General features: G+C 41.6%; 1 protein-coding gene across 4 annotated transcripts in view; it reads right to left on the bottom strand.

Annotated features, from left to right (window-relative positions):
• LOC132383490 (transcription factor AP-2-beta-like) overlaps positions 1-18,162 on the bottom strand; it is a 120,526-nt gene that overhangs the window by 13,464 nt on the left and 88,900 nt on the right. For all 4 annotated transcript variants that reach the window (XM_059954489.1, XM_059954492.1, XM_059954491.1 and 1 more), the window contains one exon: positions 14,115-14,256. In XM_059954489.1, the coding sequence (XP_059810472.1) occupies positions 14,115-14,256 (142 nt within the window). The remainder of the gene's footprint in view (positions 1-14,114; positions 14,257-18,162) is intronic.

The raw sequence follows: 18,162 nt of genomic DNA, 5'->3' as shown, positions 1-18,162 counted from the left end.
AGTTCCTGATGTTTACCGGTACTGTTCTATAACTTTGCTAAGAATGCCCACAGGAAAAGAATCTCAGGGCTGTATGTGGTGACATGTATGTATTCTGATAATAAATTTCACTTTGAATTTTGAGAAGAGTTCACAATAGCCTCCACTACAACCTCGATATATCAATGTTGCTGTATTGAGAAGCCTCTCCTCAAGGACTGGTATAGTCAGTGACAATGTTGAAGAACAGTTTCAGCCATGCCTGAAAATAAATGGAATAAGAAATGTTACATCTACAAACACACAGCTACAAATGGCTTGGTGGAAACGTTTATCTAGAGTCTAAAGGATGCACTGCGAGCATTGTCAGCAGAACACACACTGACACTGAATCAGAAGCTCATCAATTTCATCCTTGTATATTGCTACGCAGCACACTCCACAACCAACAATTCACCAGCTGTGCTGTTTCGCAGTCATTCCTTGCGCTCGCACTTGGATCTCTCAAACCCAATCTTAGGAGCACGCACGACAAACCAGTGAAACAAATTGAGGGATCTTCAAATAAGGAGATCGATGTCTCACTCCTGGACAAGCTGTCCTGGCGAGGCACTACAGAGATGATCAAGAGTGGGTACTTGCAAAGATTAAGTACAGAACTGGACCACTCTTCGCCAATGTGGAGATCATTTCTGATGTCATCTGAAGACGATACATTGACCAGTTTAAGAGAACAATACATTACATATTTGAGCTAAGATATATTAAGTTGGAGTTCATAGCTAAGAGGTAAGGATGGTAATGTATTTAATATTTCAGAACTATTTGAATAATATTGTAAATATATTGTTTGATTTAGCATTCTCTGTTTGTTTACATAATTTATTATGGGTTATCTGTAAAAGTACGTGAATGGCATACATTATTACACCACCACATCATAAATGAGCGCCTCACTAAAGTAAAACAAGGTAGATATGTTTTCACAGACTCCTGTGCTTTTCATTCAATTAATTTCATAACACTGTACTCAAAGACTGGATTGATAAAGACCAGCCTGCCAAAGGCCTTCTTCACCATCCTGTCTACCTATTATCCTCTTTCCTCCTGAGTCCCTCTCTTCCACACTACTCCCCAGGGCCCAGCCATGCACACATAAGTCCTACTCTGGTTTGACTTCCCAAAAAGGCAACCCTACACACTGATCCAAATTAAATATCATATGCATGTCCTTGGCCCACATGCCTGAATGGTCAAAATCTCTCTATAATTTTTGATAACCTTCTTTACAGTCCACAATAGCACCTGCTTTAGTATCATGCACAAACTCCCTAACCATGCCTTGTAAATTGTCTGAATCTATTTTTCCCCAGCTTAGCTGCCATGGAAGAATATGGAAGAAACCCTCTTCCATAACTTTGATAGCTTTAGTATATTCGAGTTCTCTTTCTACCCTCCGCTATCCTAATGACTTCAAAAACTTGTTCATAAATTAAAACCTACCAAATCTAATACAACATTCACCTTATATTTTCTAAGCAACCTCAGCTCCCATTTAAACCTTTACATTTGTTCCTGTTTCCAAATCCCTTGTCTTTATGATTACCCAAGTTCTATAAACTTTAGATACCTACCTTTCTCCATTTTCTGCCTCTTATTCATCCACAAGTGTAATCACTCTGTTGTTGCTGTACATAGTTATAATTCCAAGCCCTAAGTTGTCATGTCTTAACCTCCCACCCTTTCCATCACTTTTTCCTGCTAATATAAAGGTTGACAAGCTCCCACTATCTAAAAGTGCTCCTCACAGAATGCGCCTCAAATAGCCCCTGACAACCAAGTCCAACTCCTGGCCTTCTCGTGTGGCTTAGCCTCTAAGCCCGGCGGAACTGTTTCTACTGACAGGAGAAGGGGCGAAGGAGTGTCCTGGTGCCTTAAAACCAGTGCTTCAGGTAGATAGAGCTTGACAGCCTGGGAAGGCAGTCCATCCAAGAGAGGGAAAACTCTGATTTCAAACTCCACTGCCTTGCAGCCATACCCACTTATGGGAAAGGCTTTAGGAGTAAACCCTGAGAACAAATCCGAAGCTGGAGTTCCTAAGGCAGTCCAATGTTGCCTTCAACCTCGATCTGGCAACTCCTGTGATGTAACTGGTGCCAAACCGTATCGGCCCTTGCCCTTCCCTTGGACAACATTGGTGGCGTGGAGAGGGGAAACTTGCTGCTTGGGCAACTGCTAGTCTTCCATACAAACTTGCCCAGGCCTGTGCCCTTCCAGGTGCAGATCCATAGTCTCGTGAGACTAACTGATGCCATCATAACATTCAAGAAACTTAATTCTTACACCAGTCTTTGTTACCCACTCTAATATCTTCACATGATTCAAAGATTCAAAGCCCATTTATTATCAAAGAATGTGTAAATTTTGTGCCTTAAGGTTTGGCTGTTTACAGTTGGCCAGAAAGCAAGAAACCTGAATAACTCAATTTTAGGAAAAAAGAATGACCAAAAGCCACTGTGCAGAGAAAGAGACAGCATTCCAAACCAGACTGGGTCCCCAGATCAGCTCCTGGAGCAGTCAGAGTAGGCCCAAGCCTCAGTCCCAATTCATCAAACCAGCAGGGCAAAAATGCACAGCAGCCTTATCAGTTCACAACCTCGGCGCCCCGGAGAAAGAGTGAACATTCGCTGGAGAGCGACCGAAATCAGCCCTACCCTCGCCTCCAGTCTCAACACTTGGGCTTCCAATCTATCTGTGCTGGCGCTTAAATTGTCCAAGCACTGGGTAGTGCCTCGCCCTAGGACCCGGACCCCAGCAACACCATACACTTGGGCTGCCCAACCCAAAGCTATTCTAAATCTCACCAAATCGATTTGGTGTTTGGTGCAGTCCAACTTCACACCTGGGTTAGGTGAACAGGCATCGAAACTCTTCTGCATCAACTACTCTCCAACACACTCAATCCATCTTTGGCAGCATTACCACCAACTCCATCTGTGACCCTGGCAATGCCCCAGCATGACTCATCCCCCGACCCAGACTCACCTCCGGCTGCCTCCTCACTGTCTACAGCGATAATTCACCACAATTTGCTTCAGTAAAGATGCTATAAGTGATGTTTTTAGTCAAATATCTTGCCTTTTGATCTACCAGAAAGCTGTCGCACCCCTTCAGTAGTGCCACCTTAAACCAGAAGAGGCTTTGTGTTAAATACTTGGATGAAAAATATCTCAAGAAATGACTTGGGACATTTCACTGTTCAAAGCACAACAGAAATGGGAACTCATTGTCTGATTGTTGTAGCAGGGTTTAGTGTTTCAATGGGGAACTATAGTGCAAGTGGTTGCCTACAAAGATAACCTGTACAATTTAGAGTCTGCTTCACCTCCTAAAGCAGAGATATATGGTGGCTGCAGCAGGTGTTGGCAAGGGTTCTGCAATGGAAAATAGGCAATTTCCTGGGTGTCAAGATCTCTGAGGACCTAACTTGTTCCCAACATATCAATGCAGTTAGGAAGAAGCCAAGACAGTGACAATACTTCATTAGGAGTCTGAAGAGATTTGGTATATCAACAAATAGACTCAAAAACTTCTATAGATGTACCTTGGAGAGCTTTCTGACAGGCTGCATCACTGTCTGGTATGTGGGGGGGGGGTGGTGGGGGGGGAAGGGACTACTGCACAGGACCAAAGGAAGCTGCAGAGGGTTGTAAATTTAGTCGGCTCCATTATGGGTACTGACATTGAGTGCTAGGTTGTTGCTGCAACACCGCTCAACCAGCTTATACAGTATATCTCGCTCCTCTACGCCTTCTCATCACTATCAGAAATTCTGCCAACAATAGTTGTGTCATCAGCAAATTTATAGATGGTGCTTGAACTGTGCTTAGCCACACGGTTGTCAATGTAGAGAGAATAGGGTAGTGGGTTAAGCACGTATCCTTGAGGTGTGCCAGTGTTGATTGTCAGTGAAGAGAAGATGTTATGCCCAATATGCACTGACTGTGATCTCCCGATTGTGAAGTTAAGGATCCAGTTGCGGAGGGAAATACAGAGCTTGTTGATTAGTACTGAAGGTATGATTGTGTTGAACACTGAGCTGTAGTCAATAAACAGCAGCCTGACATAGGTATTACTGTTGCCCAGGTGATCCAGGGCTGAGTAGAGTGCCAGTGGGATTGTATCCACTCTAAATCTCTAGCACCCGCCTCAACGCTGAACTCACTCTGTGACTGTGGCCTGCATCCATTGGGCTCCTGGGCCAGCTGCAGCTCTGAACTGGCTTGTGGCTGTGGACTCACTTTCAGGATCTCTTAGGTTCATGTTCTGTGTGTTATCGTTAACTTCTTTTATTGTTTGCACGACTTGTTTTCTTTGCACATTGGACGATTGACGGTCTTTGTGTGGGGTTTTTTTAAATGGGTTCTATTGTGTTTCTTTTTTTTGGCTGCCTGCAAGAATATGAATCTCAAGATTATATTACTATGCTTACTTTGATAATAAATGTGCTCAGAACTTTAATCTATTGTGGCAATAAGGAAATGGTCGTGTTTCCAGGTTCTTGCTTAGGAAGGAGTTGATTCTGGGCATGACCAATCTCTCAAAATCACTCTATCACAGTAGATGTGAATACAACTGGGCAACAGTCATTGGGGCAGCTCACCCTGCTCTTCTTGGATATGATTGTCACCCTTTTAAAGCAAATGAGAAGCTCTGACTGCAGCAGTGAGACATTGAAGAACATTCCCACTTGTTGGTTGGCACAGGATTTCAGTGCCCTACCAGGTACACCGTTCACCTTCTTGAAATATGTTTTGAAGTCAGACTCCGAGATGGGGATCACAGGGTCATCAGTTGCTGCAGGGATTCCCACGGATGTAGTTTTATTCTCCCTTTCAAAGCGGGCATAAAAACATTGAGCTCATCTGAGAGTGAAACATCACACTCATTCATGATGTTAGGTTTTGCCTTGTAGGAAATAATGGCCTGCCAGAGCTGACATGTATCCAATTCTGATTCTAACTTCAGTTGGAATTGTTTTTTTTTTGTTCTGAAAATAGTTTTCCTTAGGTCATACCTGGACTTCTTGTATAGTACTGGATCACCAGTTGTTATGTATTTAATATTTCAATAATAGTTGAGTAATATTGTAAATATATTGCTTCATTAAGCATTCTTTCATGTTCACATAATTAATTACGGGTTAAAATTAAAAGTACATGAATGGCATACGTCATTACACCACTGTGTCATAAATGCATACCTCAGTAAAAGTAAGAATGAAATAGACATGTTTTTTGTGACTCTGTATTTTTCTTTTGATTAGTTTTATGTTTTGAAGTTACAAAACATAACAGTGGTGACAAGGAAGTTTTAAATGAACCTGAGATGAGTACCTACCTCTTGAAGTGCAGTGAAATGTTCAAGTTTTTAAAAAAGCACAGCATATTTTCTACAAAAGAGGAAACTGGTTGAGTAAAAAAAATACAGCACATGATTTCTTCAGAAAAGGAGAGAGATGGTTGAGCTAAAAAAGAGGCAGAAAATGGATGAAATTCATAGGTTCATAAACAGAGTTCTGAGTGATAATAATCATAATGTTTTTAAAAAGGCAGAAATGGCTGGCTACATCAGAAAGATAGATGCATTCAATTGTACAAGTGATAACTGGTTGATGTGTCCTAAGCAAATTGAGCAGAATGTTGAAGCAAATGAAATAGCCAATGAAAAGCGAGTGCCAGTTTTGCTCCATGCATTGAGTAGAAAGACATATTGTGTGCTTAGAAGTTTGACTGCTCCACCCAAACTAGCCGAAATGAGCTTTGCTGATATTATGAAAGTAATGCAGGAGCATTTAGAACCAAAATCATTGCTGATCACAGAACACTTTAGATTTCAAAGTGGAATCAATAGGAAGGGGAGTCCATTTCAACATAGGTAGCTGAATTGAAGTGATCCTCCAAGCGTTATCAGTTAATGGTGTACTGACAAATCATTTAGTTTGTGGAATCTTAGAAGAAAGCATTCAAAAACAGCTCCTAACTGAAGCACAACTCACACTTAAAAGAGCAGTTGAAATTGCTGTATCAATGGAAACCACAGACAAAGACACAATTTAGTTGCAGTCAAGACTGTAAGTGAGTGCGAACAAAATTATAGCATCTAAACAGAAACTGGCTTGGCCGAACAAATTGTGTTACTTTTGTGGCAGGTTTAAACAATGCAGGTTTAAAGGCGAAATATGCAAAAAGTACAACAAAATAGGACAAGTACAAAGAACATGTCAGGCAGACAAAAATAAATGGACTGCACAGGGAGGAGCAAAAGATTAAAAATCAAGTTGCAGTTCCAAAAGGAGCACTAATCTGCATGTTGTTGAAGAAAAATCTGACGAGGATGAGAGTGACACAGGTCTGAGTAACCTTGAGATTTACCACGTGAAAACTAACAAGAGACAAGTAATACGGCTTACACAAGAAGTAAATGGCAAATTAATTAAAATAGGATTGGACATTGGCTTGGCTGTTTCAGTCATTCCACTAACTGAGTTTGAGCAGCATTTCAAAGATGCCTGAAAATATCTAACGAAGAACTTATACTAAAGAAAAGATAACTCCAGTGGAAATGACATTGCAATAATGAAATACAGCATCTAACAAGCCACATTGGACTTCTATGTGATAAAAGCAGGAGGCCCAGCATTCTGAGGCTGTGATTGGCTGATTGGAGATCCATCCACAATTTGCATGCCTCATCCCCTGCAATAGAGTAAACTGAAAGTCATGGCAGTGTTCAAGGATGGCATTGGTAAACTAAAACATATCAAGCATATAATAGTGTTAAATGAAGATGCTACATCCATGTTTTACAAAGCCCATCCAGTTCCTTATACCATCTGCGATTAAGTAGCCAATGAGCTTGATAAAGAAGCCAATGAGCTGGGTCATATAGAAGCTGAAGGAATTCTTTCCAAGGTTGAGTGGAGCCCATGGACAACACCGATGGTCCCAGTAATAAAAAAGAATAGGTCTATTAGGACCTATTCCATCAACCATCAACCCAGTAGTGAAAGTAGGTCAATGCCCTCTGCACAGGATAGAGGATATATTTGCAAACCTTTCTGGAGGGAAACACTTCAGAAAAGTGGACGTAACTGAGGCCTACCAATAGATGGAGATGGAAGAAGAGATCAAAATATTTCTCACCATAAACACTCAAAAAGGGCTTTATCGCTATAATGAGCTTATTTTTGGAGTGGCATTTGCACCCGCACTCTGCAGAAAGCTACGTACCAGGAGCTGCAAGGCTGTCCAGGCACTCAGTGTTACCTGGATGACATCATTGTCAAAATGACAAGGAGCATCATCCAAAATCTCAAGACAGTGTTAACATTTGAAGATTTTGGGCTCAGAGCATAGCGCAACAAGTGTAAATTCTATAAACCAAGCATCACTTACTGTGGTGACACCATTGAAGCACAAGGTTTACACAAGTGTGCTGAGAAAATTCAAGTAGTGGTGGATGCTTCAAGGCCAAATGACAAGTCACAGTTGTGTTCCTGTTTAGGATTTGTCAGTTACTATAACAGGTTCCTGCCAGAACTGGTTACTGTGGTCTACCCCTTGAACACTTTATTACCATTTGGGAAGAAATGGCATTGGACAAAGCAATGTGAGGTGGCTTTCAAAAAGGCACAGGAAATGGTGATGTCAGACACAGTACTCACACATTGTAATCCATATCATCCAGTGAAACTTGCTGGTATAGATGCAGTCATGTCAAATGTTATGAGTGATGGAAGTGAACACCACATAGCCTTTTCATCACGTTCTCTTACCGCTGCAGAGACAAATTATGCACAGATTGACAGAGAGGCCTTGATTCTGGTTTGGGGTGTAGTTTGTTTCAACCAGTTCTTGCATGTGTGAGAGTTTACCCTCATTACCAATCATCAACCACTCATGTCCATTTTCAATACACGAAGGGTGTTCCATCAACAGTAGCATGCAGAGATGTTTTCTGTTTCTTGGAGGACACAATTAGAAGAATGCATTCAAGAGGACAACTATTAATGAAAGTTCTATTGGATTGGCCCATTTACCCTTGGAAAAGGAAATATCTGAAAAATTCACAAAAGAGAACATTCCTCTTGACATATTCTCCGTGATGTAAATCAAAGGTCTCCCTATTATGGTAGAGGAGATCCAAAGAGAAGCCAGAAAAGACGCCACATGGTCTCAGGTCTACATGGCAACTCAAAATGTGCAGCAGAAATTCCAGTTCCCCCATTTTTACCATTGCCGGGATGAACTTGCCTTTGTTGGAGGTTGCCTTATGTGCAGATTGAGAGTTGTTGTAACACTCAAGCTGAAAGCTAAAGTGTTGGAGGAGCTACATGCAGTCACCTAGACATGGTCAAAGTGAAAGCACTGGCCCGAAGGTTAATCTGGTGGTCCGGGATAGATCAGCAGATCGAGCAGACTGTTCAGGATGCCAACACATCCAGGAGATGCCAAGATCAGCGCCTCTCCATCCTTGTGAACGGCCTGCATTGCCCTGGCAGAGGATTCATGTCGATTTTGCCAGACTATGGATGATAGTATTCAAGCCCTGACAAAACTGTCAAGCATCCTCTTTGATTCAGATTTGGTCTGGAATTTCCACTTTGCCAGTGAGGTGGCTAGGTGCAGCTTAAATGCTGTCTATAAATTTGCTGACAACACAACTATCGTTGGCAGAATTTCAAACAGTAACAAGAGGGTGTATGGAAGTGAGATATATCAGCATGCTGTGTGGTGTCACAGCAACAACCTTGCACTCAACATCAGTAAGACCAAAGAAAGGGTAAGATGGAGGAACACATGTCAGTCCTCATAGAGGGATCAAAAGCGGAAAGGGTGAGCAATTTCAAGTTCCTGGATGTCAATATCTCTGAGGATCCATCCTGGCCCAACATATTGATGCAAAGGAGATACAACAGTAGCTATATTTCATTGAGAGTTTAAGGAGATTTTGTATGTCACCAAAAACACTTGCATATCTTGACAGATGTACCCTGGGGAGGATTCTAACTGGCTGCATTGCCATTTCAAGATGGCGGTGCGACACAGCTTGCAGCGGCCACTCTGGAGCTGATATGTTATTTGTTAAGCGGGGTGCCATGCGCAATCCTAATCTAATAAAAAATGGAGTGGGAGCACGGGGCACGGAGGAACATCTGGAAATCTCCAGGAAGGCCCTCTTTGTTGCTGCTGCTGCTGTGAGGTCCGGGTCTCTGCTGAAAAGAACAGGCCCCCAGTCCTCGGGGTCACGTTGCTGGTGGCCGTTGGCGGGGGCAACTTAATACGCTCAGCAGAGGATGGTGCTCAGAGAAGCTGTGCCAGAGGGGATGGTCAGAGGCTCGGAGGTTCGACGGACTCAGAGCCCACTGTGGTCAGGTTGCTTTCAGAGTGTGCTGCGTCTGCGAGGCTGAGTCTGGCGGCGCCATGGAAGTCCATAGCAGGGGTATTCCCTTCTGCCGCCAGCGTGAGATGATGAGTCTATCGGGACCCTGAGGACTTGTGGAAACTGTGTGGCGGTTTCTTTCAAACTTAAAGTCTTTTAACATCTTTGGACTATTTTTACTGCGCCCATGGTCTGTTTTTTTTTATCAAATTATGGTATTGTTTGCACTGTTGTAACTATATGTTGTAACTATGTGGTTTTGTGCAGGTCGTGTATCTTTAGTTTTTGGCCTTGTTTGTCTGGTGGGTTTGGAGCTCCTTTCCAGGGAATGCGCTCAGATGGTAGCGCGATATTAATAGGCAGCAGCCTCTCCGGACTCTAGTTTGGGGATTGCCAAATGTTATGTGGATTTTCTGCTGTAGTCGATTTTGTCATGTGCTTTTGTGATATCATTCTGGAGGAATGTTGTCTCATTTTTTAACTGCATTGCATTTGTGGTTTCTAAATGACAATAAACTGAATCTGAATCTGGTATGGTAGGGTGTGGTGGGGGAGGAGAGCTACTGCACAGGATCAAAATAAGCTGCAGAGAGTTGTAAACTTACTTTACTTTATTGTCACCAAACAATTGATACAAGAGCGTACAATCATCATAGTGATATTTGATTCTGCGCTTTGCGCTCCCCGAAGTACAAATCGAATTAAGTATAATAAAAATTTAAATTATAAATCAGAATTAGAAAACAGAAAAGGTAGTGCAAGTCAGGTCTGGATATTTGGAAGGTACGGCCCAGATCCGGGTCTTAGTCAGACCCATCATGAGCACTAGCCTCTGTAGTATCCAGGACATCTTTAAGGAGCAATGCCTCAAAATCTCCACCCCCATCACCCAGGATATGATGTGTTCACATTGCTACCAGCAGGAAGGAGGTATAGGTGCCTGAAGGCACACACTTAGTAGGAGCCTTCAGGAACAGCTTCTTTCCCTCTGCTATCCAATTTCTGAATGGACATTGAACCCAGGAACAATACCTCACCACTTTTTTTTATTTTTGCACTACCTATTTAATATATATATATACATACTGTAATTCACAGTTTTTTTCTCTATTATTACGTATTGCATTGTACTGCTGCCACAAAGACAACAAATTTCACAACATATGTCGGTGATATTAAACATAATTCTGATTCTAATTTTGATTCCAATTCTGAGATGGCTTTTCAGAGATCGTACCTGGGCCTCGTGTGACTTCCTTGGTCACCAGACTTGAATGCCTCTGAGCAGCAGATTTCAGATCTCACAGTTCATCCAGGTCTTCTGATTGAGAAAGACTTTCAATGATCTGGCGGGGACATACTTGTCTACAGCTTTTTTAATAAAGTCCGTCACAACCATGGTGTATTCATTCAGATCCCTAGATGAGTCCTTGAACATGGCCCAGTCCACTGACTCGAAGCAATCCCGTGGCTGCTCCTCTGCACCTGATTATAGCCGGCCGCCACTGGTATGCAAACTGTGGTCAGAATTTGATGGCATTTGACCATTACGTGTTCCAAGTAGGGTGAACATGAGTTCGACAAAACCGCCACACCAGAGCACCAAACGAGAGTTTGTCATAAAACACACACCTCCTCTTTTTCCCTTTTCCGAATCAGCAGTTTGATCCATTCTGTAAACCGAGAAGCCTTCAGATCTGATCGCTATATCTGACATGCCTGACCTCAGTCAGACATAGAATACAAAAGTCTCTCATTTCTCTCCAATACCTCAGATGTCTTGCCCTCAGATCCTCAATTTTGTTCGACACTGAATACATATTTGCCAACAAGATGCTGGGTAGAGGGGGCCTCGTCCTTCTGTGTTTCAGCCTGGCTTGTAGTCCACACCACCACACCTCCCACCTCACTTTTGGCCTTGGAGATGGACCTTTGCCCTCTTAAAAGTACCAGGTTTGCCTAGTCCGCTAAGTCCTTCAGCTGATCGTGAGATATGAAGATCATTAAGTTGATTTAAAAGTCCATTGCTTAGAGGGAAATTACATGTTGCAGGTTGCAGTGAGTGTAATTCAAAGGGGATATATTTAAAGGAATAGTTGGAACAACTGCCTGAAGACCACAGAATGTCACCGATGATCACCAGCCCGTTTTCTTCTGAAACCTCTGTCCCCCAACCCTCTCAGCCTTGCCCACACCTTTACCACTTCAAATACCCAAGAACTGCAATCTGTAATGATGGAAGGGGAAGAAGAAGAGACATAGACAGATGCCATTGCATTATTTCACACTCACAGCCATGAGTTGAAACACTGACACTGATTGCTATTTAGTTTACATAAAGTCAGGATTTGCACACGACAGATCACTTGGAGACTGTCCATTCTAGTATGTTGACCCACCACACCAGAATGTTGGAGATGAAATCCTGATCTCTCACTCTATCTCACTTTATCTAGTCATTGTCCTTCCACATTCTCTACCTGCACTGCACTTTCTCTTTGCATGAAAGCCAAAGCTTATCACTTCATATCAGTACATGTGGCAAAAAGAAACCAATTATCAGCATCATCGCTGCAGACTATGGACTCAAGCCTGAAGGAATGTCTGATAGGCACAGCTTCACTGGCAGCACAAGGAACTCGATGGCTGAGTAGCATGCTGCCATCGTAGTTGTAGACCAGAGTGAGCAAAAGGACCATGGAATGTCACAGTAGTCCAGCAATCTATCCTCCACTAGAATGTTAGAACTCCTAAAGTATTGCTACAAGTTAAAGGATGACGCTCCATAAAGTTACCTTGTTTAAGAATGTCATGGCTGTTACCCTGACCAATATATTGATAAGTGATGCCTTTGTAACTCCCCTCACCCTCCCCCCACAAAGTGGTCGACACTGAACTCACCTGGGCTGCCGCAACCCAAATCTAGAAGGGCTCCTTGACAGAGAGGCTTTTGAGGCCCAAAGCCTTTGCCCCTTCCCTGAGCAATAATGGACCTGAGGTCATTCTGCTTACGAGTACCTACAACAGGTAAACACTTGAAAGGGAGGCACAATGACAAAGGTGGTTGACCTTTGCAAAGATATGACATGACTGAATTTACCATTTTGATTTATTATGTGATAGCTTTCATTTTTGTGTTGGCCATTGATTATTGATTTGAGTTGGTATTGATACCATTACTCAATACCATACTGAGTCGTGGTATCTATTATTTTTGAGGATGGCAAGTAATGTGACTGTGTAGTAGAAAACTGACTGCTACAAATCTTGCCATCCTACTCTACAAAGATCCAACACGGCAGAAGTGACTGGGGTCTATTCTATCACATTTGGTCTAGCTTTATGGTTTTCATCATAAGCAAGTTGCCCACATATACAAGTACAAGCCCATGAGACAAGACATCAGCAGAAAGGGGTCACCCATTATCCAAACTTGGATTTCAGTCTATATCCCTTACTTGAGGTTCAAATGCTGCCAGCAATGCAGACTGACAAAAAGCATGCCCACAGTGAGGTAGTCAGGATACTCTGCCAATGGCCACAGGCCCAGATGGTCAATGGAAGTTTCTTTAATCTCCATTATGGTTCCCACAAAACTATTATGTGTGTAGTCAGTGGTGAGGCTTAAGGAAAGCTGGATAGGTTGGAATGGGTCAGTCCCATTCAAGGCATGCTGTGGCAGACTTCATCAGAGCCGGGGCCTGTGGATAGCAGGCTGGAATTGCACATAAATGGACTCCACTTCCCATTATCTATAGTTCTTTGAGTATTAGTACATTAAAAGCAAAGGAAACTTGGATGAAAAGAGAAAATCTGACAAAAGTAAGATAACTTAAAATTCCTGCATCTTAATCAAAATATTATTTGGTGGCAATGGTATTTAAAATCAAGAAGAAACTTTTCTAATCTTTTGTTAATTTCATTAATTCAAGTGGCTATGGGAGAGAGTGACAGCTTTTATTAAATCGCATATTTTAGCTGAGTTATTCATTTATATTACTGCTCTTAAGCCATTCAAAAGGAGTTTTACACATTTGATTTTTGGCACTTTACAAACTAATATATTCTATATTTGGTCTACTGAAACCACATTTCCAGATTGCAAGGTAACCTTTACCAGCCAGAACTGTGCTGGCCTTACATGCCTCTTTTAAGTATGTACCAGAACCAGAGATCTGAAAACAGCTCTTCAATGCTTTGAGCAGTAAACTGCAGATTTCACAAGATTATTTTGAATGAATGTAAAAGCCATAAGTTACCGCATTAAGATCCTATCAAGATCTTTGACTCTGACCACAGAGTTTTGGATACAATTCCGACTAAATCCGAAATCTAATGTTGCACATCCCGAAAATAATATTTAACAAGAATGAACAGTGCAAGAAGATCTTGCTTTTCAATAAATTTGCTTTGGGAAAAGTCAGTTTTAAATGTCCAGAAAACATCAATAAGTTGGAAAAATATATTGTAGAAGATGAGCTATTATTTTGTTGAGTAGCAAGGCCAGCATGAAGAGCTGAAAGGCTTACACCTGCACCCATTCCTTTTATTCAACTATTCATGTTGAATTTTTACAATTACACATGGTATTCATGTCAAAATGGTTCCTTGACAACAGCCAAAGTCAAGTTTCAGGAAACTACCCATCCTGCTTGAATGAAGAAATATGAATATTGATGTTTGGTACTCACTTGGTAGCAAGAAGCATATTTTTTCGGGCATGAAGCTCAGCTGGGTCTGAATGCTGTCGGGTCAAGAACTCAGCTGCCGCCTTTGCTGGGAACTCAGTCTCACAAACGTATCCGAAGTCCCTAGCCAAGTGCACAGCCTCACCTGCAGAAAACAGAACAGAACTGGAGTGAGTGAAGTTGCTTAGTATCGGAGGAGAGCAACCAAATGTAGCAGGTATTAAATCAAAGAGATACAACAAGTAATTGCCCTACCTCATGATTCATGCAGACTGGTAGGATATTAATTTTGTTCCAAATCACTCACCCTGTCCAGTACAAAGTCAATACTTAGTGCCAGTATTTCCAGGCACAAATTCTGCAGCATTTTCGTGCCAAGTGTCTAGATCTTCACTCAATACTCCAACTCTTTCAGGTCCACATTTTTCCACTTACCAGATTCTCTGTCTCCTCCTACACTAACATTTTAAGTTCAAAGATTTGATGCTTTTTGTCATTTTTCATTGCTTTTCCCAAAAATCTACTTTCCTCATCTCTATCTGTTCATCTTAGCTCACAGTTTCCACACATCAGTGGTATTTTCCACTCTTCTAGATCTCTTCCCACTGAGACACTTCTCCCATTTTAAGAACCTCCTCAAAATCATGAATTTTGTCTTCAGTAATCTTCCCAAATGCTTTCCTAATTCCTCCATCCCCTTTTCCCCATTGAAATATTTTGATATATAATATGAAGTTAGAATTGCTCTTCTTATAAACAAGATGATTCACTCTATCCTTAACTGCAGTGTCAGCCTGTAGGATTTTCAAAGCACATTATAGGAAATCCCAGCCTTGAATTTACCCTTGCAAGTACATTTGGTGGCAACTCTTGTGTTGTCACAAATATTTGCCCTAAAATGTCGGATTGTAACAATACCACAGTTACAGAAAACCAAAAAAAAATGATTGTTTATGTTAAGAAAGAGACAAAGATATTTCTAATTAGCATTGAACCTGTATATAAGTTCAGATTTGTCTTACATAACCTGAAAGGCACCTTGCTGTGAGGTTTTCCTTTCGCCAGTGGAACTGAAACACATTTCCAAATTCTGGAATTTTAACACGCCTTTTTCGGTATCTGAATGTCCCAAAGCTAGGGAAACTAGGAATTTTACACTCAAAGAAGCTGGGCCCCATTTAATGAGGATTAATTTGCTTCTGTTAGACCTTGAGGAAGAAAAGTTATTGAATACCAGTTGCTTTTCATATAGCAAGAGCAATTTATTCTCAATAAAATACGCAAAATGAAAAGCTATTCACAAAAGTCTGTCTTGCCTAAATGGATCATGGCCATAACATTTTAAAAATAATTGTACATTTAGCAATAATTGAGGGAATTAAATTCAGAATCTGAAACAGGTATATTATCACTAACATATGTCACGATTTTTGTTTTGTGGCTGAGCTACAGTGCAAGACATTGAAAAAATTACTATAATTACAATAAGAAATAAAATTAATCAGTAGTGCAAAGGAGGAATAGTGAGGTCGTTTTCAAAGACCTTTCAGAAATCTGATTGCAGAGTGGGAAAAGTTGTTACTAAAATGTTTAGTGAGGGTCCTCAGGCTCCTGTACATCTTCCCTGAGGAGAGGGCATGTCCTGGAAGGTAAGGGCATGGATGCCCTTAATAATGGATGCTACCTTCTTGACAATAGACAATAGATGCAGAAGTAGACCATTCGGCCCTTCGAGCCTGCACTGCCATGCTGAGATCATGGCTGATCATCTACTATCAATACCCGGTTCCTGCCTTGTACCCATATCCCTTGATTCCCCTATCCATAAGATACCTATCTAGCTCCTTTTTGAAAGCATCCAGAGAATTGGCCTCCACTGCTTTCCTAAGCAGTGCATTCCAGACCCCCACAACTCTCTGGGAGAAGAAGTTTTTCCTTAACTCTGTCCTAAATGACCTACCCCTTATTCTCAAACCATGCGCTCTGGTACTGGACTCTCCCAGCATCTGGAACATATTTCTTGCCTCTATCTTGTCCAATCCCTTAATAATCTTATATGTTGCAATCAGATCCCCTCTCAATCTCCTTAATTCCAACGTGTACAAACCCAGTCTCTCCAACCTCTCTGCATAAGACAGTCCGGTCATCCCAGGAATTAACCTTGTGAAACTACGCTGCACTTCCTCTATAGCCAGGATGTCCTTCCTTAACCCTGGAGACCAAAACTGTACACAATACTCCAGGTGTGGTCTCACCAGGGCCCTGTACAAATGCAAAAGGATTTCCTTGCTCTTGTACTCAATTCCCTTTGTAATAAAGGCCAACATTCCATTAGCCTTCTTCACTGCCTGCTGCACTTGCTCATTCACCTTCAGCGACTGATGAACAAGGACTCCTAGATCTCTTTGCATTTCTCCCTTACCTAACTCTACACCTTTCAGATAATAATCTGCCTTCCTGTTCTTACTCCCAAAGTGGATAACCTCACACGTATTCACATTAAATGTCATCTGCCAAGTATCTGTCCACTCACTCAGCCTATCCAAGTCACCCTGAATTCTCCTAACATCCTCATCACATGTCACACTGCCACCCAGCTTAGTATCATCAGCAAACTTGCTGATGTTATTCTTAATGCCTTCATCTAAATCGTTGATGTAAATCGTAAACAGCTATGGTCCCAATACCGAGCCCTGTGGCACCCCACTAGTCACCACCTGCCATTCCAAGAAACACCCATTCACCGTTACCCTTGGCTTTCTATCTGCCAACCAGTTTTCTATCCATGTCAATATCTTCCCCCAAAGCCATGAGCTCTGATCTTACCCACCAATCTCCTACGTGGGACCTTATCAAATGCCTTCTGAAAATCGAGGTACACTATATCCACTGGATCTCCCTTGTCTAACTTCCTGGTTACATCCTCGAAAAACTCCAATAGATTAGTCAAGCATGATTTGTCCTTGGTAAATCCATGCTGGCTCGGCCCAATCCTATCACTGCTATCTAGATATGCCACTATTTCATCTTTAATAATGGACTCTAGCATCTTCCCCACTACTGATGTTAGGCTGACAGGACGATAGTTCTATGCACCTTTTGAAGATGCCCTTGATGATGAGGGAGGGGGGGGGGGGTCTGTGCCCATGATGGAGCTGGCTGAGCTTATAACCCTCTGAAGCCTCTTTCGATTCTATGCATTGGGATCTCCGTACCAACCAGTCAGAATGCTCTCCATCGTTACTTGTACTACCATTATCATCAAACTTAAACTATCACTAAAAGTTTCCCATGCAGAATCTATTACATGTTTTCCTATTGCATGGTATAAAGGAATTTGGGTCCAGGAAGTGATATTAAGCCCGTTGGAGTTTTATCCCATTTGTGCTATATATCATTTCAATCACTTGGTTAGATGTGGAATAACCTCAATTTGGGAAAGGTGCATTAGTGACAATGAAATCAAAGCTAAGGAAGCTGAGAAATTTACAACCAAGGAAGGAAGCCTTGAGTGTGCTTTTAGCAAATCTTCAGGATTCCATGAGTTAACACAAATAAACCACTTGACATCTTCGCACATTACAGAAAAAGGAGAGGACAAGCAATTCTTTTTCATTAACTAAATTCACTCAAAGCATTGTGAACACGAAGAAATGTCATGCATGAACTCAAAACATGCTGGATTTTTTTTTGCCATAACAGTTTGAGGGAGTAAGGTATAAAATTATATTTTCAGAACTTTGGGGTGGCAAGCGATCTTTACATTTTCTAATATATGCATTTTTGGTGTAAGGGTTAATTCACTCCCTTAGTCCTTTCTACATTTGGCTTTTCCTTCTCTCTCTCTTGCTCATGACAAGTTTCAGCTTATATGCTTGTGGGACTATCTACCCCAGGTTTTTGCTAATGAAGCAGTATGCACTTGCTACTGAATTGAAAGTGAACTCCAATTACAATGACAAAATGTAGCTTAAAAAAAGAAGAAAAATACATAGATGCTAGAAATCTGAAATAAAAATAGAAAATTCTGGAAAGCAGGTCAGGCAGCATC

This window comes from Hypanus sabinus, chromosome 30, assembly GCF_030144855.1.
Source record: "Hypanus sabinus isolate sHypSab1 chromosome 30, sHypSab1.hap1, whole genome shotgun sequence".
Taxonomy (NCBI): domain Eukaryota; kingdom Metazoa; phylum Chordata; class Chondrichthyes; order Myliobatiformes; family Dasyatidae; genus Hypanus; species Hypanus sabinus.
Note: the sequence above shows the minus strand (reverse complement) of the source record. Positions and strands in the feature narration are given on the sequence as shown.